Genomic DNA, 27,467 nt, shown 5'->3' with positions numbered 1-27,467 from the left:
TTTATTTTCTCTTCCATTTCACAGCTTGATAATTATGAAATCAAACAAGGCAAGACACTGAAAGTTAACATCAGTGTTCCAAATCTCCGTCTTTTTGTGGGCAACATTCCAAAGTCTAAAGGCAAAGAGGAGATTACGGAAGAATTCGGTAAACTAACAGGTAAAGGTAAAAAAAGAACTCCCTGATAAACGTAACTTAGCCTAGAGTTCGTCAGGACCAGATTAGGGTGGGTGAGTTGATGTGTAATGTAAGATCAGTCTCAAATATGGAGGCATATCTGAATTAACTTCAAATTCCAATTCAAACAAGCACATTCAATGTCATCCACCCTAAGAGCCCCCGTCAAACAGGAAGTGTCAGCCGCTTTGCAGACACTTAATTTGGCTATCTTTACTTTTCGCATTGTTTACAGCTGAATGACTATGAAATTCGAAAAGGAAAAAAAATTGGTGTAACCATTTCGTATAACAATCACCGCTTATTTGTGGGAAATATACCAAAGAATCGAGATCGGGATGAGTTGTTAGAAGAGTTTTCCAAACATGCACGTAAGTTATGATACCCCTTTCGATTGGATGAAATTATAAAAGGTACGTTGTTCAATCAATATTGGATTTATTAATTTCTATCTCTTTTGAATTGGCTGGAATCAGGGACTCTAATATTTCCAATTACACAAATTGGTTCAATTCTTCATTTAAGTAATTTAAAATGGATTAAAATAAGTGCACCCATTGAAATTTTACATAAAGCCCATTAGGAAATCTCAATTTTGCACTGGTTTGTCTGCCTGCTTAAGATTCGTGTTAAAATTAAACCCTTAATAGCAGTCATAGGAAAAGGAGATCAAACAACACACTCACCCCTAAATATTTATTTTTGTGGTTTTTATTTGTGTTAATGTTTAGTGTCTTCTCCTACAGCTGGGCTTACTGAGGTCATCATCTATAGCTCACCTGATGATAAGAAAAAAAATAGAGGTTTTTGCTTCTTGGAGTATGAATCTCACAAAGCAGCATCATTGGCTAAACGACGGTTAGGTACAGGAAGGATTAAAGTGTGGGGCTGTGATATTATTGTTGATTGGGCTGACCCTCAGGAAGAGCCTGATGAGGAAACTATGTCTAAGGTATTTATTACCAGTTGTGACGATTAAGTCGAGAGTTTTGTATTACACTGACATTGTTGGTAATAATAATGACATGAAGTTATGGATAGGTAGTCATTTTAATTGCTTTTTTACACAATTCCTCTTGCAGGTTAAGGTTTTGTATGTTAGAAATTTGACTGTACATTGTACGGAAGAGAGTTTAAAAGATTCATTTGAGGCTTATGGGAATGTTGAAAGAGTTAAAAAAATTAAGGACTATGCTTTTATTCACTTTGAAGATAGAATGAATGCTTTAAAGGTAAGTTGTGTCTCATCTTTAAGTATTAGGTGACACTCACATGTCTATGTCACATCGTCCTTATGAGTCCTTCACACAATTCCAGGCAATGGAGGAGCTCAATGGCCAAGAAATGGGTGGGGCAAATATTGAAGTATCTTTAGCAAAACCACCATCCGACAAAAAGAAGAAGGAAGAAATGTTAAGAGCAAGGGAGAGGCGGATGATGCAGATATTAGTACAGAGGGGAGGGTGTGTATTCAATTTGGCCAATATTCTACTGATTTTTGCTGTGATGCATTTCTTGTTAATGTACCTTATGATTATTTTCCTATACAATGAATATAACCTGAATTTGTGTTGGTTGACCTGGTTGAGGCTAGTAACATGTGTAAAATGTATGAACTACAATTTCATTAACTCTTCAAGCCAGTCCATGTGTTTAAGTAACCAGTTGTGGTGGTGGCATTTAACTTTTAAAAATTATATTCCATGAACCTTTGAAGTTTTTGTGTGTTAGCAGTTACTAGAGTCAATGAAAATTTTTAAGTGAAAAAATAAAAATAAATAAAAATTTGTTTATGAAAAAATACAGTTAAAGGAAATGAAAAATACTAGAAAATTGTCTATGCAATAAAAGTTTCTATTGCGCCCTTACATAGAAGTGTCAAATATGCTCTAAAAGTTTGGTGTTTAAATTTTTGAGATTTCTTCTGAACTCTTCATACATCCCATAATAGATTTAAACACAACTTTATTCTTATTTACCAGGTTTACACCAAATATGCACAATTAAACTTTATTTTTTACACCCATGCTTATTCAAGGAGGTACGAATGATTAAATGATTCGGTAACAAGGAAAAAAGAACATTTTGTTCTCCAGATTTTGTCCAATGTTACATTTTGTATGTTTCCAATCAACATTTAATGAGCAGCTGAGCCCAATATATTCAAGAAAATGATAGCTATGCAATTTGTAAATTCCATTAAATTTCTAACTCCTTTACTAATTTGTAAAATTTTCTGTAATTTTTGCAATGCCACTAACTTCACTGTAAACATGAGTTACACATGGGATATGGTAGTCCAGTGGGTGAAGTATTAAGCTACTGACTGAATGTCAGAGTTTCCTTAGGATGCCATTGGCATCACACAGCTTCACCCAAGCATACTGGGAAATTGTAGGTGGCTCAGGGAAAAGACTGGCCTTGTTACTGCAATGTTGTGTACTTCACACACTGTTGGGCTTAATACTGGGTGATCTTTATCCTCACTCAAATCAATCTTTATGTGGAAAATTGTGGTTGGTAGGGTTAAGTAATAGACATGTAAGAAGTCACTTTGCTCTGCTCATTTTGTTATTGTACCACTCCTGTCTTTTTTTTGTGCTTCTGGGCACACTCCTCTTCACCCAAGTTGTGATTTTTCTGGTACCAAATCTTCCTGGGAAACCATACGGAAAGGAGCTAGCTCCCCTACCCTGATGTGTGAATTTCACATGCTATTGGGCTTAGTACTTGGTGAGTTCTACTCTCACCTGTCAAATCTTCGGGTTGATATCTATGGTTATTTCTACATGTTCATTACTGTTACAAGCTCATTTTTGCATCTACTTCTTTGCCTTCATTTCACCACATAATGCATTTGGCTCTCTTATATTCCATATCACTATTATGTGATTATTTTAAGGTCTTGTTTCAATGCACCCTAGCTCCATATCCATTATAAGCATATAAAAATATAATATCACTCTTTATTGCATTCATCCATTTGTCCTCAACTTGTTTTGTTATTTTCATCCAGTTCCAAAAAAGCTCATTTCTTCTAAATCTGGGGATCGGGGTGGTGGGGTGGCTCATGTCCAGGCTTCCCATCGAGAGGGCCAGGGTTCAAATCCTGGAAACAATAAATATTTTCTGGGGTATCCTAATCCCTACTAAATTGCTTTTGGAGAGCACTTTGAGTGAGTACAATGTTCGTTGGATGACACGTTAAACCGCAGACCCCTTGGTGCCTTTCGACAAGAGTAGGCTAATGCAGACACCGGGTTTCTCTCAATCCTACCTTTCCCATCCATCCGTTATGGCACAAATGACCTTAGCTGTCAGTGGCCTCCCATAAAAACGAACTAACTTTTAAATCTTTCTTAATTTTTTGTGATCTTCCTTACTTAGTATTCTTTTCTTACCTTCTTTCACAACGTTTTTGCATTCATTTTCTTCTGGTACAGTAATGTCTCTAATCTGGAATAAATAGAACTGGGATAAAGATTGTGTGAAATTTAGATTAGGTGAAATTGGACTACTGGGGTTTAAAATCTGTAGCCTCAAGGAACATTGTCCTCTCCTATTCTCATGTTTCTTTGATCACCCATCATCAATGACCTAGTAGCTACTGATAACTCCTATTGGTCCCAGGTATAAAAAGTTTTTATTTCAATGAGCATATCACTGCTTTTCCTCTCTAAGTAACTCTGTGATAATTCATAAATATTTCAAACCGATCAATGATAATTAATAGGTATTCAATTTTATAATCCCATTTATTCTCTCCATTTCCATGCATTAAGATTAGTAATTGACCAAGTCATTTATTAAATTTAAATAAATGAGAGTTTTACCCCAAGAAAACCAGTTTGTTTTACATTATTCAGTTGTAATGATTAAATCATTACAGAGTTGCTTCTGTTATTCAACATACTTAAATGTTAAAGTGAAATATATTTAAATGTAAAATTTATGGTTGTTGCAAAACTTTTAAGAATATTTTAGCTAATTTTTTTTGATGTGGCAACACAATTTGAATTGTGGCACTTGAAATCCACCAGATATTTCTGAAGGGTCTAGAAGCATGCTACTATGGATAAACAGTGGTTAATGAGTTAATCAGTTGTTTACATTTGTATAATACTGCTTTTTGCATCCTTGTGGTTGATAATTTAAATAGAAATGAATTATTTCTGATTTTCACATGCCTATAATACTTATAAATAAGCATTTGTAAGTATTATAGGTTCCTTAGGAATTAGAAGGCAAATTGATGTGAGATTTGTTAACAGAAGGGAAATAGTTTTGAAACCAGTCTGTTTAATTGCACTCTTATCTACTCCGGTAAATGATTCATTTGCCAAGTTATAGTATTGCAAAAGAGAGGATCATTATCCTCTCAGTCATCTTCAATTTGTTGCTTTGATCAACATTTCTATGCAGAAGTATAATTTCCCTTAATTTGCTAATTTTTGTTGAAACTTTACTTAATTAAGCTTGCAGTGATACAGTATATGGAAAGTTAGAAATCTTGCGGCAAGCTATAGCTTTCAATTGCAAATGTTTATGTGACATCTGGGAAACATGACATCTAAATAAGCGAATGATTTGCCTTCATGTAGCAATAGTTTATTCATAATTTCAAATGTAAAATTGGAATAGTGTTACATTATTGAAGTACAGTAAACCCTCAATTATTTCTTTTGTCAATTATCAGTACTCTTCTTTTCCTAGCCCCTCAAAATTTCAGTGAAATGACAATCTTAAAGATAAATAAATACTTTGAAACTTCAAAATGCTTTAAAAAACTTTGAAATGCCTGGGAAGTTTTTCTCATCATAAAAAAGTACTAATAGTGATAAAAATTTGAATTTAAGAAATTCTGAGCTATTAATACCTTGTATTATCGGTTCCCTTGGATTCATTAGCTCTGGGAATAAAATATCCTTCTTAAAGGCACGCAAATACATAAATTTACTATGCATCAAATAAGCCTGCATTCACTTAAATGGTATGACATGATGAATATGAATCTGTATCAGTGATCCGTTGTCAATATTCGCCCTTCGCCAATTATTTGTTCTTTCCTGGTTACTTGATGGGTTTAGCTTTCTAAGGAAGATACATTGTGCTAGTCACTTCGTAACACATGTAGTTCTGTGTTCTTGTAAAACTATAATTGCATTTTCCATTGTTGAAACGTGCTAATTAATCACAAGGAATGAAGAAGGAGAGTCTAAGTATGTATCAACTCTATTATCTATGTATTTCAGTTAGCCATGATTTGTGATTATCCATGCTTCATGTATCTATTAGCACGAATAATCGGGAGTTAACTGTACTTGCTTATTTGCAACTACATAAATAGGAACTTGCAACTTAAACATTTTTTGGCTGAGTAGTGAAGTTCTGCATCTGTTGACCCTTTGATTAACCACTGCAGCCACTTTTTGCAGAGTTTTTTTTGTAGGAGTCGGGATTTGGGAGGGTTTTCTGTATTCATACTCATTCTTCTAGGCTACCTTGCTTGGATTCTTATGAATATATTATATTTTCTTGCCACATTTTGATTTTTCCATAATAGAACCTTATAATGTATGAATTTATTATTTGTCAAATTTTATATTGTTGCTTGTACTAGCTAATGACAACACATTGATTCCCTTATAGCTGTTTGATTAAATTTTCTTAAAAACAATTTCTCTATTGCTCTGGAAATAATTTGGTTTGGGTTTAAAGTTGAAACATAATCCAGGTTTTGTGTACTTTTTAAATAAAATGGCATTGTGTTGTGGCCTGTTATAATTTTTAACTTGGAGAACACTTGGCTTTTCAATCTAAAAGTCTGAGCATGTGTTTTCATTGGTAGGCTATAATAATTCTATTTTATTGGGGATGATCCAGGCATCTTTAAAAAGATAAAGTACTTATGAAAAAAATACAAGAATTCCATAGAATCCCAAATTTAAAGTTTGGAATAGCTGTTGCCAACAAAAAGTCATCTTTTGTAGTCATTAATACATATTTTCTTTTAAACTAAATCAGTTTATCCCATTTGCCCCAATCATAATTTACATATTGCTGATACTTAATAATTTATGAATTACCATACTTGCCAGTCTATTAGATGCGCCTTTTTTCCCCTCAAAATACATCTGAAATATAGAGTGATTTGTATGCTGTTAATCAAAATTATGTGTTGAAATTTGTCTCTAAACTTATAATGTAATTTTTAAGTACTCTATTGCATTTTGTCTTTTTAAAATAATAGAAAATCCCGCAAAGCTATCAAAGAATTCAGACCAAAAATAATTTGTTCCTATAGAAAGAATGAAAGTAAACAGAACTGAGAAATGGATTTATACAGTCGCCTTAAAATGAGATAAAATATTGACTTGTTGTAAAGATGTAACTAAAATGCCATATTTGTATTCTAATCAGGACATGCACCATCTCGTTTATAGTATTGCAATAGATGAATTCAAATACTTTTTCTTGGTATGATTTCCTAATCTTTATAAGTTTTGTTTGTCCTGTCTAAGGCTGGAGTTTAAAGCATGTCAGTGGTGTATGTCATTCAAAATATTATAATGCATGCATGCAATGTGGTGTGACTCTTATTGGATTAGCAAGATTGTGAAAGGGCATTATTATTTACATACATTGTGAATGAGCATTCGGGTTATAATTATTTAATATTGCAGTTTGAGTATTTAAACAAAAATTGCATGCATTTATCATACATTTTTCCATGACAAACTAATGCTACTGCATTGCATCCATTATATTTAACACACACAGTTTTAACCAAAATCATTCAAAAAGTTAATTCTTTTATTTGCTCAAGTTGACTATATTTCCTATAGGTGTTCTTTCATTTTGAATGTCTCCATTATTGAGACCCAGGTTTACATTCCTGAATTGAAATAAATGCCATAGAGAGCCACCAAATTTAATGAATACGTATATGAGGTCTGTTCAAAAAGTATCACAACTTTTATATTTTTTCAGAAATTATTTAAGTGTTCATGAATGTCTATTTTGTCCCCTTCAAAGTAATCCCCATTAGATATTATACACTTGTGCCAACGTTTATTCCAATCCTCGAAGCACTTCAAAAAATCATTTTTTGTGATCTTGTTCAGCTCCTCCTTTGATGCAGTCTTTATCTCGTCAATTGTAGCGTAGGGCCATCCTTTCATGGGCCTCTTCAGTTTTGGGAACAAGGCAAAGTCATTGGGGGCCAGATCTGCAGAATACAGTGACTGCGGCATCATTTGTGTGTTGTTTTTGGCCAAAATTCACGAACAAGTAACGATGTTTGAGCAGGGGTGGAAAGTCAAATGGTGCCAAAGCCAATTTTTTTTCTTCCACAAATCTGGGCGTTGTGGTGGGTTGCTTTGTGCAAATTGCGCATAAGTTGCAGGTAATAATCCTTATTTACCGTTCTACCCTGTGGCAAGAACTCATGATGCACCACGCCCCTGCAATCGAAGAAAACTGTAAGCAAAACTTTCACATTCGACCGAACTTGGTGTGCTTTTTCGGTCTTGGCTCGTGCTGCAGCTTCCATTGAGATGAGTTGGTTTCCATGTCATAACCATAAAACCATGATTCATCACCAGTTATGACCCTCTAGAGCAAATTTGGGTCTTTGTGGACAGAGTCCAACACCTCATTAGCAATGGTAATGCATTGCTATTTTTGGTTGAAATTGAGCAATTTTGGTACGAACTTCACAGCGACCTGTGTCCTGCCCAAATCATTTGTAAAAATGGAATGGCACGAGCCAATCAATATGTTTAGGTCCTGAGCAACTTCTCTAGTGGTGTATCGGTGATTGGCCATTACTTTTCTTTTTCACTTCATCACTGTTTTCGTCTGTTGTTGACGTGCACGGGCGTCTGTCACGCTCTTCGTTTTTCATATCTCGGCCCTCTAAAAACATTTTGTACCACCAATAAATGTTGCTTTCGTCCAAGGTAGCTTCTCCATATGCCACAGTCAACATTCGAAATGCGTCTGCACACTTAATTTCGTCTTTTACACAAAATTTGATACAGATTCTTTGATCCATTTATTGGAACAGGCAAAAATCGAAGACTAGCCAAAATACGTCACAGTAAAACAGCTGTCAAAAATCAACGGCACATTCAAAATAGCCTAACTTTTCGGCATAAGGGAGAGTTATAAATACCATACTTAACACCACAAAATATCAAAAATTAAATATACGTAACCTGCGTAAATTCTAAATTCGCAATACTTTTTGGACAGACCTCGCATCGTTTGGAAATTCTAGCTCCGAAAATCCTGAAGGCACAAATTTATGAACTTTCTAAAAAGGAATAATTTCAATTAGAAAAATATAATCTGTCTTCTTCGATTTCTCTTGCATCCTCACATGCATGAATTCTATTAGTCAGATAAAAGCTAGTCAATATTCATGGATTAATATGGATAACTGGATTTCTATAGTTTTGTTTGATAGTCACACATTGCATGCATTTACCAAAATATCGACCAGATTAATTGTGGATGGTTCAATTAACAAAAAAGGGAAATGGCCCCTGAAAAAGATGGGCAGTGAGTACATTGTTTCATCTATCTTGTTTATGCTATAAATTATCGAATGAATTTTTGAGTTAGTAATTGCTGCTTTATCATGCTTTAATTTATAGCTCTCTAATGTACCTTTCCGCCTGACAATTTTCAATAGAATTTTAGGGTTGGAAAGTGTGCCACCCAAGTTTCCATAACTTTGTTCACAAAAATTATTTATTTCCTGCCACTCTTCTAATGATGAACAAAGAAATAATTAATCTGTATTTTCATTTAATATTTAATTAATGATTTTCCTTCTAGAGTGCTACTTTTATAATTCTCACTTTTAAAGATAATTTTGTGCATTGGATATTTCTATTCTGTGGTAATCAATAAATAATGGTAATAATGTTTTGGAAATTACTGATGTGTCAGTAAAAACTCTTTATTAATACGAGATTTGTTAAAAAAATATTGGGAAGGTCATGCTGAGTGTGATCTTTGATTTTAATGACGAAGTGTATCATGAGCTCTTGCCACTAGTTCAAACATTCAATAAATATTACCTTATACAAGTTAAATGCCATTTGAATGAAGCAATGTAAAAAACAGGTATATTTGTGGTGAAACAATTCATGGTTTTTGCACTACGATAACATTCATCAATTTGTGCCAAAAACAGCACTGTAATGATGTGCCAGCCTCCATATTCACCAGACATGGCTCTATGTGACTTATTTCTGTTCCCAAAAATAAAGAGAACCTTACAGGGCTGTCGTTTACAGGCATAGATGAAAGTTAAATTGCATACCTGACAGAGCTAAATGAAAGATCGAGTTCCAGTGTTTCAAGGATTGGTAAAAGCGCTGGCATAAGTGTATAAGGTCTAATGGGGACTATTTAAGGTAATAACATAGGTATATGTAGATGAATAAATAAAATTCTTTCTTAAGCTGCAGTGATTTTTTTTTGTGGGATGAGGTCCAGGTGAGATATTACTTTGCCAAAGCAATGAGCAATTAAAGCCCTAATAATACTACTACAGGAAATATATTTTCAAATTGTGTGGGTCCAACATTAATATGCTCTTGGGAGTGGCCGCAGCATATTATCCAAGGATTCTTCTGGACTGGGGACATTTTTTATCATTCATAGTCAGGCAATATATGAGTAGGCTTTGCAGTTTAGATAAAAGTCACTAGTATGTACTGATCCTCTTCATTTAAACCTTAAAAGTCAATATTGACTGCACTGAATAAGTCCAGCAACATTTTCCTCAGACTTTGGCGGACGATCCGTAGACATGTAATGCATATGTATTTCCTAAAACTACTAAGTGGACCTTTAGTGTAAGAAGGTATCTGGTTACACTTAGAATAATGGTAGTGATATAATATGAATGATATGTGCCCAAGTCCTCATACTTAGAAAAGGCAGATCTCTTTTTATTTTAAGTTTGACAATATGACTGTTTGAATCAAATACAGGTAAATGTATGGTATTTTTAAAATTTATATTCAATATTATTCATGTATGCAATAGCACTGCACATTGTGTGTGTGCATGCATGTGTGTTACTGTTTAGATATAGCCAATAACCTTGAGCAATGTTACTATTCTCTATTGTTGTGCACTTATTCTTTCTTAACCCAGGTTTAACTTGAAATGTTTTCATCCAGTTCTCATAGATCGCCCTCACCAAGTCTGCATACTGCTCGGCACATGCGTCACCGTGCACCTATTCCAGGAGCTCATATGATTCGTGCGGCTATAGCCAGAGGGGACTATGGTAAGGAATATAAATATTCCATTATAATTTGCTTGCATTGATAGTTTACATTTGTAAACATATATTGAATGATTTTCTGTAGGCTTATTATTTTAGTATTCATTTTTAGCAATTCTTTAAGTGTTTTGCAGGACTTTTTTGATGCACATTTTATGGATGTCTTTTTGTTTCATTTTCCCCTAGGTATAGTCGTTGAATTTTGTATTTGATTACTTGGTAGGCTGTTTAAGTGTATCTCTAAATAGCATTGTAGTGTAATTACTCATCTAGAGCAGATGGCAGCCTATGCACTTGGCTGTGATGGAACAAGATTTTATGCTGAGGTTAATGAATTGGACTTAACAAACACTACAATTTCAATGATATGCTGAAATATATCATCTTCATCATCTTGCCTATTCCTATATAATGTTGCATTTGGTTGTTAGAGAGAAAAAAGCAATTTTAATCCAGTAACTGGAAATTATGAATGGGCTTTGAATATTGTTGGGAATTTATAATTTTCTTTAGCGACTTATTCAAACTGTATCAAGTAGTTTGGTGGATTCATATCATACTAGATATCTGACCTCCTTATGTTTTCTATTTGGTCTTTATTCACGCCGTAGCTTATAGTGATACTTCTCCCTGCAAAAGTAGCATATCAGGGATTCAGATGTTTCAGTGTCCTGAAGTGGTGGTGGAGATGAATAAGTAATCATGGTTTGTGGCGTTAACAAATTAGATTTAATTATTTAAACGAATGTTAACATGAATTTGGAGATTAATGAATGTCATGATTAAAGTAGATATTTTTTTAATCTATTAAAAGCAAATTAGGACAGAACTTTTCTATGAAAAGTGATACAGTTTTTTTTATTGGTGGTGGAATTATTAAAGTTGTGGTAGATATTTTTCCATAATTAATATATAACCCAATCAGATATGAACACTATTTTAAGAAAAACTTGTCTTGTTTTAGCTGTGATGTATTTTTTATGAGAAACAATATTTGGGGAATAAAACGTGTTTCTGGGTTCAGTTGAAACTACCTGGGGTTTTACTGGCCACTTCATGTGTTCTTATATTCTCTCTTCTAAGTTCCATGAAATAAAATGGGTATAATTCCATTGTAACCCTTTTGAAACACCTTTGTGGAAGACATGAGAAAATGCATATTGCAGCAAAATATAAACTAAGACATTTAATTTACGATAGCTGAAGGAAATGGTCTACTGACAAACTACAAATTTCGTATGCTGTCATTGTCCTTATGCAAAAGTTCAGCAAAAGAAAATGGTTTCTTCCACAATATTTATGAGTTGATTAGCTATCCAAATACAAAGCTGTCTGATCTCATTTGGAGATTTTTCAAGATCTGTCCTGTTGCATTCATCAGTGGTTCTGAGCCATAAGATGCTTGTAATTTATTGGTGTTCTAATTTGTTGCTGCCATTGGTAATATACATATTTTCTTTTAGCAACTAACTTTTGTTGACACATTGGGATAAGATTCTCTGTGCTTCCTCAATTATTTTTGGACTGTCATGCATTTAATATATTTCTTTTTCCAAAAAGTTTAGAATTGGTCTAGCTTGAGATAGTCCATTCGTTTCAAACTATTTATTTTATCTAAATGTGACTGGAAACATTTTGTAATATATGACAATGATTAAAATAGAAAGACCCGTTTAGAATATACCATAACTTGAATATCTTTCACCGGAATGGCAATAAAATTCAGATGAGTGAGTAAGTAAAAGTGATGGAATAATTTAGGGAAAGAAACTGCTAAAATTTTACACTTGGATGATACAATTCTTAAAAGTGTTTCAAAACGTGCCCAGCACAAGCTTGAATCTTATACATCTGGGGTACATGGATATTTATTTGGCCTATAAGTGCAAGCCGATTTGCCAGAAAAATACTTACTGTTAAGTATTTTTCTGTGTAGAAAATGGCAGCCTTTATTACAAATTTTGATAGTATCACTGTTCAGTAGTAAGTCTGTCAGTAGTAAGCAATAGAATTTTGTTTCGTTGAAAGTACTTCCCACAGTCCTTTCCAGATAATTAGTAAATGTATATTATATAGCGTGTCTAGTTTCATCCTAAATGTGGTGAATCTGCAAAACTCAATCCATGTTGGGCTAACAGGGATGTTGCCTCTCTGTATGTATACATTGTGTCTTATCCATTAAATTCATTGTACAGGCATTTAACCTTAAGTAGTATGAGGGTGTCGTAAACACATGGAGTATGATCTATTGTGAGATATGTTGATAGCTGTTGCAAGATTGACTATCACCGTATCAACGTCTTTTCCATAATCTCTTGCATTACCAATGTATCGGCTTAATCCCAAAAGTTTTGTTTTACATGATTGTTATGTTCTGAGCTAATGTTAGCGTTTGTATAGATGTCCATCTCTTGTCCACCATTCCCGAATGTAGTTGGCAATCCTTATTTCCATTATTTTGCAGACAACTGATATAGGCTAACCAGCCTATAATTTTTACATATTGTTTTATCTTTCTCTTAAAAATTGACATAATGTTTAAATTTTTCCATTTGTCAGGCAAGGCATCATCATTTAAAGTTATATTGAATAGATGACATAGGTATGGAGCTATTATGGTATCACTCAGTTTTAGAGCATTTTTGGTTCATAATAGTTTATTGACTTAAATTATATGTATTAATTTCAGTGCTTAATAGCTCAATTAGTCAGTTAAGGTTTTAGTTTTTGGGTGGAGTAAGGGCATGTTACTGTTATAATGATCCTTACTTACATTATTCTTGTAGGAGTGTTATGGTTGGGACATATTAAACGTTCCTAATTTTTAGAGATGTACTTGGAACTTCATGGAATTTAAAGGTCAAAATCTAATCAATTAACTTTTGGAAATGCATGGGACTTTTAAGTAAGTTTTGAAGCATATAGTTCTGTAATGTTTTACAATTGTATCCTTAAGCGATGTTTAGTGCCAGCTTTTCTCAGTTCCAGTTCCTGTTTGGTTCTAAGCGTCAAATGTTGGTTTAATTTCTGATAATTCTGGTGAATTGAATAGGTTGATAGATATTATATACTAAAAAAAATCATGATCACCCTAATAATAATTACCAGGTGTTATTAGTTATACATACAGTTAATGAGAAGGTTTTTATTTAATTCATATATACCCTGCAAGCCACATCTAGGGTGTGTGGCAGGGGGTGAACATAGACAAGAAAACCTGAACATGACCTTAACATGGTCTAACAATGTTATTATGATCCCCTATCGGTCTTGGAAAAAATGACCTCTGAAATCTATTTGTTTTACACTTAATCTCCTTAATTTTATTGGCAAGATCTCTCATACCTTGGTACGATTGGGGTAATAATACATTTTCCTCATCAATGCTGAAGAGACCTACTTCCAACTTATGCAAGAGCCTCAATCTGCAATTAAACCTTCTCTGCGTGAGTGATTCCCTGCCTAGCTGCTCTAATATTTTGGATATGCTACTAAGTTTATCATAGCAATGTTTTAACAAATGTAGCTCCTCTATGGTGCACGAGATGCAATTTGGCAATTAATCCAACTTCATGAGGATACCATATACTTGCAGTATATTCTAATGAGGCCTAACCAATCACAGATAACTTTTTTTTTTTGAGCTTTTCATCACATTTTCCAAGTACTCCTCTAATAAATCCTAATTTTTTTTAGTTTGTCAACCAAATCCCAGATTGTGTTTCTCCCAGGAGAGATTGTGAGTGAGGGTAATGCCTACGTGTTTAATTGAGTCTATACATTACACATTTTTATGATGGAGTTTTAAATAAAACCTTGATGACTTCTTAAGCTTTATAGCCAAAAAGATCTTTGTGCAAAATTTATGGTCATTTATATTGCATGATAAAGATTTTCATAAGATCTTTATTTTTGAAATGGCTAGATGGTAATTGCAAAGATTTTTATTGCTCCATGGCCATTTAAAAGCAATTATTTTTGGTATTTTATGGTCAAGGTAGATTTTGGATGGACAGAATGCATACAATGGTAACACAGTACATTTACTTGTGACTCCTAACAAGACACAACCCTGCGTCTGACAGTACTATAAGCCCTTAACCGATTCTGCATTCTTCCTTCATCCCTTTGTTTGCAAAGGTAATAAAGTTAATGAAAAGTAGTGTCTAATATTTTTGAGATGGATAACAAATTGTTTCAGATATTAGATTCATAAAAAAGTATGGGATGGAAACCGTCCAGTCTTTTTCAGTTCAGTTTTTTTCTTCAGGTAACTTAAATTAAAGAGATTAAAGGTTGTGGGTTACAACAAATAAAATGTTCCAATTCAGAAATTAGTTCACAGGTCATGGAATTATGTGTTACTACATGCATACAAATTTCATTCCTTGCAGTCTGCTTAATGGTCTTAAGAAGTATTTCTTCGTATTTTAAGGTTCTGCTGGTAGAATTATGACAAAATTAGCATTATTAATATTAATTCTTGCTTCAATGGACTTATATAATAAAACCTTAACTCTCATAGGTTCTGAATAGTCATGAATAGTTATGGAGCATATTTCTGTGTTGCAGATATAACTTTTTTATTCAGTAAGTTATACCAGGGGGACCCAAAAATAACAGGAATGTTGTTATAGATTCATTAGTTCTCAATATATTTATACTAAATTTTGTTCACCTTCAAATTATTCCCAATTGACCCCAATGCATTTCTCCAAACGATGCTTCCACTGTTAGAAACAATTATGAAATTCATTTATCGGGATGTCCTTCAGGCCTTCTAGCGATTTTTGTTTTATCTCCTCCACAGTGTCAAAACGCTTTACTTTCATGCCCCTTTTGAGTCTGGGGAACTAAAAGAAGTCACAGTCTAAATCTGGGGAGTACGGCAGGTGGACAGTCGATGTCATACCATTTTTTGTCAAAAACTGCATCACGGAGAGTGCGGTATGAGCCGGCGTGTTGTCATGATGGAAGAACTGGTCGCCTGTGTGCCAAAGATATGCTCTAGAATCCTCTGAATTGAACTCCATGACACTCCAGACATCTCACAGAGTATCATTGGTTCTGCGGCCCTGTTCTTCACAAATGAGGGCATTGAGTTTGTGGACGTTTTCGTCAGTTCTTGATGTTGAAGGGCTGCCTGAACGGGGTTGGTCTTCAATTGACATTTCACCATTTTTAAAATGTGTAAACCACTCGTAGACTCATGTTTCGCTTAGGGCAGCTTCCCAATAAGCAATCTTGAGCATTACAAGTTTCCTGGGCCGAGTTCCCCAAGAGGAAACAAAATTTCACTGCCCTTGCCCTTGATAATCCGCCATCATGTTTTTTGCCGAAATGAAAAAAGTCGTTTCACTGAAACAGCTCTCACGGATGGACCGATCCAGTCACAGTGATGGTGCTGCGCATGCTGACACAGGTGGTGTGAGCCTTGACGTATGACCGGCCTAACAAATGTTTCCCCCACTCTCGCCCCCCCTCCCAAGCAGCCCAATTCCCGTTACTTTTGTGTCCCCCATTGGAGGTAAAATGGTGTGTCTATTTTCTGGGATGTAAGAGGAATAACGAAAATCCTGGTTAGTTCATTTGACACTAAATTTTGGCATTTATCATTGTATTTTTGGTAGCATACAATTTTAGGCAAGTTTTTGATGGTCACTGAGATATTACTGCTACATTACTAAGCTTTACCAAAAAGACACACCCTACTGGACAAAAACCCTTCTTCAAATCTGCATACTTTTTGCCTCTCTACATCCCTTCCAACCTGCTTATTATTTTCTTCCCATGCCTGTAGCCTAAAGTTCTTCCTATATTAACGGTCTTCGTTGTTCTATTGCAAATTAAAACTTCATTAAACATAAAACATTCATTCTAGTATTCATTTTTCATGCCTCATTTCTATTTCTCCTTAAAACCCTCTCTCTTCTCTGGGGTTAGATGTTAGAAGAGGCTCCATAGACTCAATTTGCCCCAAAATAAAGACTACTGTCTATCTATCTCCCAACGTTACCTTTCCTTGTACTGCTTGGCTTTTTTTTCATTTTACTTTTCCATCTTTCTCCACTCCCATATCTAAAAGACTATATATATGCCAATCAATTTTACCTTGGTAACCAAGTTTCCATCCCCTAATAAACTACACTCCATATTAAAGTGTTCTACAATCTTTTCTCAATAACCTTATTGAAATGTTCTTTTTATCAACTACCTCCTCTTATTTTAAAATGCTTCTTTGCTTTTTTAATGCAGTTTTTCTTTATATGGCTTTTTCTTAGACCATCTTCGTCCAAAACACTTCCCAGATAGGGAGACTGCCATCAGTTCTAGTGAAGGAATCTTTTCTTAGCAATTGGGTAATTTTCTTGCTGTACTTTTGATAATTTTCTTTGATTTTCTTGCTTTAATTCCAGACAGTTTCCTTTCACTTTCCGATGCAGTTGACCTATTTCACCCTTTCTCTGTAAACCCTCCATATCCTGGCACTATCTTCCCCCATGCTTATCTCTGTATTAGTTTCTTGCCTCATTTTATTGTTTACTTTGTTATACTTCCATTTAATTCTAAATCTGCAATCTTTCATTTCTTTCTCTCATCTATCTTCCTAATTGTTTCATTTACAGTTTTAAAACTTTCTTCTCTGAGATATTCTCATCTTTCTTCAACTCAACGTGACTCTTTCTCTTCATTCTTAAATTTTACCACTTTTTTGATATTTCTTTATCCTTTCCCATGGTGATTCTTCTACAATCTATTCCCTCATCCATCTTCTCTCCTTTATCCTTTTGAATCTATGGTTGCCTTTCATTGGCTCTGAATAATGATCTGGATCCTCATCTGCTCACTGTAATGGGGAGGCCCAGAAGTATCTGGCCTGACCTAGAGATGGTGGTAGTTGTTTGAGAAATATCAATGTATTAGAAAGTATACAATCTATATAGCATATGTTTCAAGTTTGAAGATGCTGCGTTGTTTAGTATTTGTTTGGCAGCCATCATTAGTGAATGTTTTCAGTGAATTTGTGAAAATAGAGAAAATAGGTCATCGCTACGTGATGCAATACTTTTATTTGAAAGGCCTCAGCCCAACCAAAGTAAAAGCTTAACTGGATTATTATCAAGGTGAGTCTGATCCTTCATTTACAATAGTAAAATATTGGGTAGCAGAGTTTAAACAATGCCGTACAAGCTGTCAAGACGAGCATCGTATTGGTCAACCAAATAAGGTGACGGCTCCAGAAACGGCAAAGAAAATCCACAAAGTGATGTTGGATGTTCGTTGACTGAAAGTGCATGAGCTAGTAGACATATGAGTTATTTCAAAAAGTATGATAAATCACATATTGACTGAAAATAAGGACATTAGAAAGCTGTGTGCAAGATTGTTGCCGCGTTTGCTCACACTTGAGCAAAACCAGTGCTGTGAAGATGTTTCAATTGAGTGTTTGGCAAAGTTTCACAGCAACAAAGCAGAATTATTGCACTTCAGAACCATGGATGAAACATGGGTCCATTACTTCACACCCGTGACAAAAGAACAATCAAAACAATGGATTCAAAAGGGATAACCGACTCCAAAGAAGGCGGAGACCGTTTTATCTGCAGGCATGGTCATGGCGTCGGTTTTTGGGATGCGCGTGAAATAATTTTCATTGAATATCTTGAAAAAGGTAAAACTATCAACGGCGAGTATTATGCGAACTTATTGCTACATTTGAGCGAAGAACTCGAGCAAAAGCAGCCACATATGGCTAAGAAGAAAGTGTTGTTTCATCAAGACAATGCACCAGCTCAAAAATCCCTTATCGCAATGGCCAAAATTCATGAAGTAAAGTTTGAATTGCTACCTCATGCACCCTATTTGCCAGATTTAGCCCCCTCGGAATATTTTCTGTTCGCAAATTTGAAAAAATACCTCTGTGGTCAAAGAGTTTTCGAACCATGAAGTAGTGATGTCGGCAGAAAATTGTTATTTTGAGGAGCAAGGCAGTCTTATTTTAAAAATGGTATTGAACATCACCTTCTTTGGATCCATCTTTCCTTTTGAATCCATTGTTTTGATTGTTCTTTTGTCTCAAAAGTAAAGTAATGGACCCATGTTTCATCCATGGTTATAAAATGGTGCCAAAATTCTGCTTTGTTGCAGGGAAACTTTGCTAAACACTCAATTGAAACATCTTCACAACACGTCACTGGTTTTGCTTGAGTGTGAGCAAATGCGGCAACCATCTTGCGCACAGCTTTATCATGTCCAAATTTTCAGTTAATATGAGATGTACCGCACTTTTTAAATGCCTCCTATGTTTGCTAGCTCGTGCACTTTGTCGCCCATCATCCAGTATCACTTAGTTGATTTTCTTTGCCGTTTCTGGAGGCGTCACTTCATTTGGTTGACCAATGCGATACTTGACATGACAGCTCATACGGCCTAGTTTCAACTCGGTTATCCAATATTTTACTGTTGTAAACGAAGGAGCAGACTCATCCAGAGTAGAATCCAGTTCAGCTTTTATATTGGTTGGGCTGAGGCCTTTCAAATAAAAGTATTGTATCACGCAACAATGATCACTGAAAACATTCAATATTGATGGCTGCCAAGCAAATACTAAACACTGCAGCGTCTTCAAACTTGAAACATATGCTATATAGATTGTATACTTTCTAACACATTGATATTTCTCAAACAACTACCACCATCTCTAGGTTAGGCCTGGTACTTCTGGGCCTTCCCATGTATTTTGGATGTCATATCTTCCTGGGTAACCATAACTGGCACAAGGAAAGGAGCTGGCTCCCCTTCCCAGATGTGTGAATTTCACACGCCTTCAGGCTTAGTACTGGCTGAACTCCCATCATCACCTATCAAACCAACCTTAGGGTTGATAACTGTGTTTGTGGTTTATAATGATGTTTAATCATTATAAAGTCTGATCTCTCTCTGCATCCCTGGGCATTTTGAATGTCTATATTTGTGTTGTGTAGTGTGGTGTTCAACCAAATGTTACTTGAAATGAAACCATTTCTCTTGCAGAAATTGTTTTCTCTCCTCAGTTTCTTTCTTTTTTCAAAACTATTTACCTATCTCACTTCCATTTCTCCCTGTGGCCACCTTTGATTTTGATTCCCATCTTACATTCAAATGCTTACCTTCTGAGATACCCTCATTAATTTTCTCTAGCTAGTCGTTTACACTTTCTTCTCCTTATGATTTAACATATGGTATGTCTGCATGTAAGACTAAAAAATGTCCAAGTTGTAGGTTCATCTTTTACCTCTGCTAGTTATGTTGTCACTTATCTGATGAATGTCAACTATTCTTCTTCATATCTCTTTGTTTAATACTGTTGCCGGCTCTCGTTGTCTGTCTTTATTACCACTATAATATTTTCTAACTATTACTCCATTGATGTTTACTATCTGTCCATAACACCTTATGTGGGCATAGCATATCAATGTTTCCTCTCTCCATCTCCTTCATATTTTATAAATTCCCTATCCTTATCATCATCAGCATCTAGCATTGCAAGCCTCTGTGATAATAGGTTCAGTTGCCTCTTCTTTCTTCTACTATGCTGCTTCAGTCAGTCACTTGCTACTATAATTGAAGGTTGCAAGGGTTGTGGGTTGAGTCCTGTAGTTATCAGGGCTCAATTTTCTCATGTTTGTGACCATTATTTTTGTGGGATAAATATGTGAGGTTCATATCCGTTGCCCTTCTCAATAGTGTTTATAATGTGATACCATCAATGAAATGGCCACCCTGCTAGGATCAGATACATTTAAACTGCTGTGTTGAGGAATAGAGACTATTCGAGTTGCATATCACCTGTATGCTACTCATTAAGTTGTTTAGCATGAGTGACTCCACCAGGTGTAATTATCATTGATCCCACCAGTACAGCCTTAGGAGTCATCAGAACTCACAAGCCCATCCAGTATGCCACGGTTGTAGTCTACCAGGAATGCTTATTGCAATTGGAGTTTTTCTTCCGATAGATTTAATTTTTTGTTGTAATATAAAGTGAGGCACTAATTCTCAAAAAATGTCTCCGGCATGTATTTACCTTTTGAACTTGGTGGAAATGTTGATCTAGCATCACAAGCCTTATATCACTAAAAGTCATGTAATAGATTTGGCAACTCTGCAGGAAACCGTCTCAATTATATCTATGGCATAGGAGTTTGAACTTGAGATGTACAACCCAAGTTTTGACCCTGTCAGCTCTTATTGATTGTGCATTTGTCTTGAGCCACTTCAAAGAATACGGATAATTTGTATTTGTTAAAAGTTGTGAAAATTGAAACCCTGAGTGATGCTGTGTGTGTGAAATGTTTAATGGTATCAGTGGGTTATGGTCATATTTTACTGTTTTTTGTTTATTGGCTATTCCATTTGATTCAATGTGTATCCTTAGGGGAATTGAAAAGATGCTTATTCCATGTTATTGAGAATGAATCCCTTGATAATTATGAGAATAATATTAGTGATGACTTAAAGTTAAATGTGTAACACACTTCTGGTAGAAAATAGGGAATTTTAGGAGATAGATACAGCTGTGTTAACAAAATAATTTCTGCTTAATAAGTTTTGAAGAGAGTGATTAGAAAAGTTTATTCTGGAAGGAGAATGACTCTTGATGGACATATTTAATTTTTTGCCTTTGCTCTATTCATGCGCAAAAGATGGTCAACAAAAGGGATATTACAGAAACTTCTCTTACATTACAAAATGTATTGTCATGGAGATTGCTGCATGGCAAATTACTTCAGGTGGTAGGTAGAATGTTTTGCCAGAAATTCCTATCCCAGAGGTCCTGGGTTAGGATACCAAATATGTCAATATTTTCCTGTGTAAAAATTCTTCTCCCTTTTTTTCAACCTTTTTCCCCTAACCTGTTTGCATAAAGTATACTATTTAGAAGGTTTTTTCTATCTTTCTATGAATTGTGTATTATGTTTCCTACAATCTCAACATTATTCAACCAAATTATCTGCTATCGACATTTGCTGACATGATGATCATTAACATATATATGGAAAAATTTTATCAGCATGCTAACAAAGAATAGACTCGAACATATTAAATCCTCCTATTCCAAGATTTGTAAGGTACCCATTAGGCTATGGCATGCCATATTCCTAGTATCAAATTAGTGAAGTCACCAATATGGAATGTAAAACTTTTTAAGTGTAGCAGTATGGCAATATTGCAATACAAATCATACTAAGTTTTAAAATGTATGATAAAATATAATAAGGTAATTCCAGGTGTATTATTATAGATCTATCATGTAAAGGAATCCTAAGCATACAATCCTGATAATTATAGAAAAATAAAGTAGGGATAGTAAAATAATCATTGGTAATGAGGGGAACTTATTATAATGATTTTTTGTTTGATACCTTTTTTGAAATAAATGACCTACAAATGCTTTCTTGTTTAAATAAAATCAGTCATTAGGGTCATAACCCTCAAAAATAAAAAGCCGCCTCTTCATCCATTTGGGACTATTAATTTTAATCCCCAATTCAAAATGAGTATTTTCTGGTGCAAAGTGATTCCTTTCCACTATGTAGTGAATGATAATTTCATTTGATTAAGAAGAGGCCACTTGAGAGCAATCCTTGTGCCCACGCAGTTGGCTTCAATAGCATGAAACTTAGTTTATTTGATTATTTAGTTATCTGTTGATGAAATAATTCATTGAACCATTTTGACAATATTCTCTCCTGCATTTTTTTAATTTTCTTATTCTTTAGCATTGTGAGTAATAATGGAGGCCATTCACTGGTAAATAGGCAAATGTTTATGCTAATGTGCAAAAGAATAGATGATTTTATGAATCATAAAACAGTTACATGATGACTGACTGGAGGAAAACACTACCTATTATTTTCTAAAATAATGGAAATTCTATGCCGTACCGATTCTTTTCCTCTATCTGCTTCATTGAAATTTAATGGAGCAGTTTGTTTATATTTGAATTTGGTTGAAATGGCTAACCATTCAACCAATGCACAAAAATATATTGCATAATGAAACTTAAAAGGGTAAAAATGTAACTCAGTCAAATCATTTTACGATGCAATTCATTAGGAAGAGGTTCATTGAAAAATTCTCCCCAGCTATTTTCTATTACTTTTCAATTTGAGGAGCAACATTAAATAGAAATGCGTCTTAAATTAATGTAATGTTTCTATATAAGAACATCCAAGCCAAGCCTATACTCCTTGGTGCAGTTGTTTAAATAAAATATATTTTTGGCAATTTGAATGTATAATATGTAACTAAGATCGAAGTTTTGTATTTATTGCTATCAGTTTTTGCCATTACTAATCAGTTTTGCATTTAAACCATCTTACAATGTTTATTACTAATGTTTCAGTTATAAGTAATTAGAAACCTTGGGCATGTTATCTTATCTCACATTGCTTAAAGCATTGGACCATATCTGGCTTCTATCATTGAACCACTTGATTCACCAGAAAGTTTGTAATAAGGGAAGTGGAATATCATATTTCCCATGCATAGTAACCTAGATTCTATAGCAGGAGTTATTAGAACACTTCAATAGTTCATTTATGGTCACTGATATTTCTTTGTAATTTCGGGCTGAGTCATCGGTAACCCTGTGGTTGTGTATCAAATTTTAATTATTATAAGTTTATGATGGCCAAATTTATGATTGATAAGAGGGTAGCGATGAAGTTTTTAATACTTGTCTGTATCCTAAGAGGCTTTGTCCTCGCTGACATTTTTTTTACATGATATTGCATTATGTCAAAGTAGGGATGCGTGGCTGGATCATCATTTTTAATTGTTGATGATATGCTTAGGTACATGTTAGTGTAGAATGCTTACAGAGATAGGTGAATTGGCTTGGCTAGGAGTTATCATGATAAATTATTTTAGATATCATTTGTAAAAGACCCAAACTCTGTTATGTTGTTCAGAAAATTCGTTTTATAGAAAGTGCAGTTTGTTAGCTGTAAATGAAGAATTAGTCAATTAAATATTTTCTTGCCTTTCAATTTGTATTCCTTTACAATCTTTTAAGCAGTATTTTATAATATCAAGTTGAATTATTTGATATCTCAGGTAGACCTTAAACTAGCTCTTTCTCATTTGTTTTGATTTAATCATGCTAAATTTGTTTGAGCATGCAAAATTTTGTATTAGCATGTTTTTACTCCAAATATAAAGTAGTTTATTTCAAGTCTTAAAATAAATTTGACATTCAATGACTGCTATTAAAAAATATCATTTTGAAATCATAGAATGGCATATTTGAATGCTAACACTGCATGTTGCATTTAAATTACTGGTGCTTTAAGTATTCCTTATGCACTTTCTGTAATTATTTTCTTGGCTAAAGTGTTGCATGAGAGTTTATATTTTATGTAAACCCAAAAAATTGGGATTGTAGGATGTTGTTTGGTAAGCATACAACATTATGGAATAAGGTAAGTAAAAGTAATCATATGTTTGATTTATTTTGCTTTCAAGACGGTAGTAATTTTCCATGTGAATTAAAAATAGTTTCCAGTTATAGATATTACGTAGCTAATAGTGGAAGTAGATAGTTTCTTGGCCAAAATTCTCTTTTCCTGGCATGCCCTCAAAATTTGTCGACTACTCCCGGCTAAATTGAGTCTTTATCTTTTGATTTTTAGATGTCGATTTCGAGTATTATGGTTATGGCGATTATCGTGGTGGCTACAGCGACCCATATTATGATGACTATTACAGATATGAAGATTTTTATTATGACTACCTTCCCCCACCACCAAGAGGAGTGATTCGACGACCAATGCCGGTGTGTGATCCAACTGTTATGTAACGTCCTTATTTTCTAAGTGTAATTCTCGTTACAACTTTCAGTTTTTAACATTGGTATGGTGCTCATTTACCTTAGTCACGTAGTAGTTCTATCAAGCCTTCCAATAGTTTGACAAGTCAAATACCTAGCACATGAAATAAATTTGGGGTTTAAAATTTAACTACGGAGTGACATGCCATTAAAAGCTATCATATATTGAGTTTTTATGACTTTTGCTTTCTAGTTAATTCATATTGTATTATATGCTTGCAGAAATAAGTGGTGTGTTTGTGAAATATTCTATCAGATATTACAAGATCCCAAATATACAGGGTTATCCAAAACATGGGAGACGATTGAGATAGGGATCTATTCCATGCAGTTTTGAACAACTAGTTGCGTTCCATATTGAATTGCCTTAGTGTAAAATATCTGGTGTATGCATATTTTTGGGATAAGTAACAAGCTTATGTCTTCCCGCTTTTGCTTTATCATTGCTGTAGTGCTTATTAGAAATAATAGAGGCAGGTGTAGATGCTTTGACACCTCACCCATTACCTTTGCTTAACCTGCTGCATTTGGATAACCCTGCTGTTGATGTATTTTATGCTTAGGTTTTCCTTCCAAATTTGTCTGTAGTTCGCTGATCTACATAATGTGTCTTCACAAACCTATTATGTAATGGCATTTATTCCAGGAAATTAATGGGTTATTCAATAGCTTTTCTGTCGTTTTCAAGTACTAGTTAAAGCAAAGAAAATAATGATTGTAAAACACTCATTCAAGAAGACTATTATTTTTAACTGCGTATAATATTTCAATTAACCATACTACTATTTACTGTGCTTGAGAGACACAAGTCATATTTACTTATTGTGATATTAACAGGATGATGTGGCTTTTTCAGTTAGGACTTAAACTGAATGTGAATGAAAATTGTTTTTTGTATTATGAATGTGGGTAATGTACTCACTACCATCTTACTGGGTGGTTCAAAGAAGATTTTTCAGTTGAAATATTTATATTTTTATGTTGATAGTACTGTGGGTAGAGTGCTGGACTACAGAGCGAAGGGCCTGGGTTCAATTCTCGGGCATGCATCTTGAAACTATCATTTTTTAATCATACTTTGTGTTTTTTTGGGCACTGCATATTTCCGGGAAACTGCAGGCAGTAAAGGGAAAGAATCTGGCCCCCCCGACCCTGGTGTGTGAATTTATTCTGCCATTAAGCTCATGTTGGATTAGCTCTCTACCCTCATCTATCAATAAAATTAAGCTTGGCTACAGTGGTTGATTGGTGCTGTCTATATGCGTCAATTTGGCAGAAAGTATCAAATTCAGACTATAAAAGATGTAATTAATAGTTTTATCTGTTGTGTGGGAGTTGTTTCTGCAGACATAGTTTTTGGAGATCCCATCGCATATAATCACTGCGAGGATTGCTTTGATAAATTTGCGAAAATATAATTTGAAGTACTTCAATTTTTTTTTAATTTTAAATTTATTTACTCAGCTTTAATGTGTGAGAAGTGTATGGATAGTCTTTAGTAATGTTTTATATAATTGAATCTGGCTTATTGAAGCCTCTGATTGCTGTGATGAACCCATTTGTTGTGGTTTTTTAATCCAACAAGACTTTGGAAATTGAAAATGTGACCATAAGCAAGGGCATTATATGCAGTTCAAAATGACCTTTTCGAATGATACGCCTAAATTTTCCTGATGCCGTTGGTAGGCTACGTTGTTAAAATTAACATGGGTTTAGTACATTGGCCTTAGAGATTTCTTTATTTGTGAAATTTTCACTCAAGAAGTCTATGAAGTTTTTAAAATATATCAGATTTAATGAATAGATGCATTTAGAATACTGCTGGTGCAGGAACGTGAATTTTTATTCTGAGAATGTGAGAAACTATAGATTTAATAATGCCGGGTATAGTAGTGTCACTTTCCAGTCAATGTGGGATGGGCCATGTGTTGACAATCCACCATAGTCCTCTTGTAATATTTTGATTTTAATAGAAACAAAAAACTATGTGAAATTACTCAAGCAGGCTATATGACATAAAATCAATTTTCATGGTGTATATTTCACTTTCTTATTGAAAAATTGACATTATTCTTCCTGACCTATGGTAGATACAACTAAAGCAACTGTGGCTTATTGTAAGTATGCATTTTGAGTTACAATAATATTTTTGAGTATTGTGCCTCATAAACCTATTCCCTTGTAACAAGTATGATTGTTAGTATAGTGCAACTTTTTGTATGTGCATAACCTGCAGGGATGTCAACATTATAGATATGTGCATCTCAGGTCTAATCATTAAATTCTCAAAATATTAACCACTTCTTCAGCCTCCAGTTATATTTATATTTATTTTGATAATTCCATATATGGAAGTAAGTTGGTCATATTTGGAAGTAAGTTGTTTTGTAGTGAATTCTTATAGAATTGAAATTCAAGGCATCTGGTGAAAGAAAATTTTCTAATACCATTTTATGTGCCTAGTGTCCCTCATGTAACATAACTGTGTCATGACATGTAACATACTGTGTCAGTGCTAATTAATCCATTAAGTCCTTATTAACTGACATCAATGAATTTGTCTGTTTCCATTATGGAATTTCTTAAATGTGGATTGCAGTTCCAAATCCCTACATAAGATAATATTAATGAATTTCAATAAGTCTTACCTTTGATATACATATACTGCCTGCTATCATAATTGAACACCTGGGAAAGTACAAATGATAATCTTTTCAACAGCATTTTTCAGTAGGCTGGCCATTCCTCAATGAAACTTCACAATTCCTTCTATTCTTGCTAATAATTGGTAATGACTTATCTAATAGTATATATTTTTTATTAATTGAAAATGAAAAAGAAAATTGCCAGAAATAACTAATTTTGTTGGAAATTTGATTAGCTAATTTTATGTCCTTAGGTCTAAACATTAAGATAACCACTTTTACAAATGATTGGACGACTAAATTTGGGAATTGAATGCAGTCTTGTGCTCATTTTTATAGCAAACTTAGGGAAAAATATAATAGTGTGCCAAAAATCTGCCGACAAAATATTGTGTTGCTGAAAGAAAGGGGAAGGGAATCTCAGATAACAATGGTAACAATTACAGTAGTTTAAGGTATAGA

The 27,467-nt window shown here is 34.2% G+C and overlaps 1 protein-coding gene across 1 annotated transcript in view; it reads left to right on the top strand.

Annotated features, from left to right (window-relative positions):
* Syp (synaptotagmin binding cytoplasmic RNA interacting protein) overlaps positions 1–27,467 on the top strand; it is a 128,718-nt gene that overhangs the window by 69,979 nt on the left and 31,272 nt on the right. The window contains exons 6-11 of the mRNA XM_071582918.1: positions 25–160; positions 925–1,130; positions 1,261–1,410; positions 1,496–1,641; positions 10,381–10,490; positions 24,164–24,306. Coding sequence (XP_071439019.1) covers positions 25–160; positions 925–1,130; positions 1,261–1,410; positions 1,496–1,641; positions 10,381–10,490; positions 24,164–24,306 — 891 coding nt within the window. The remainder of the gene's footprint in view (positions 1–24; positions 161–924; positions 1,131–1,260; positions 1,411–1,495; positions 1,642–10,380; positions 10,491–24,163; positions 24,307–27,467) is intronic.

The sequence above is a fragment of the Hetaerina americana genome, unplaced genomic scaffold (genome assembly GCF_022747635.1).
Source record: "Hetaerina americana unplaced genomic scaffold, ioHetAmer1.1.p SCAF_12, whole genome shotgun sequence".
NCBI lineage: Eukaryota > Metazoa > Arthropoda > Insecta > Odonata > Calopterygidae > Hetaerina > Hetaerina americana.
Note: the sequence above shows the minus strand (reverse complement) of the source record. Positions and strands in the feature narration are given on the sequence as shown.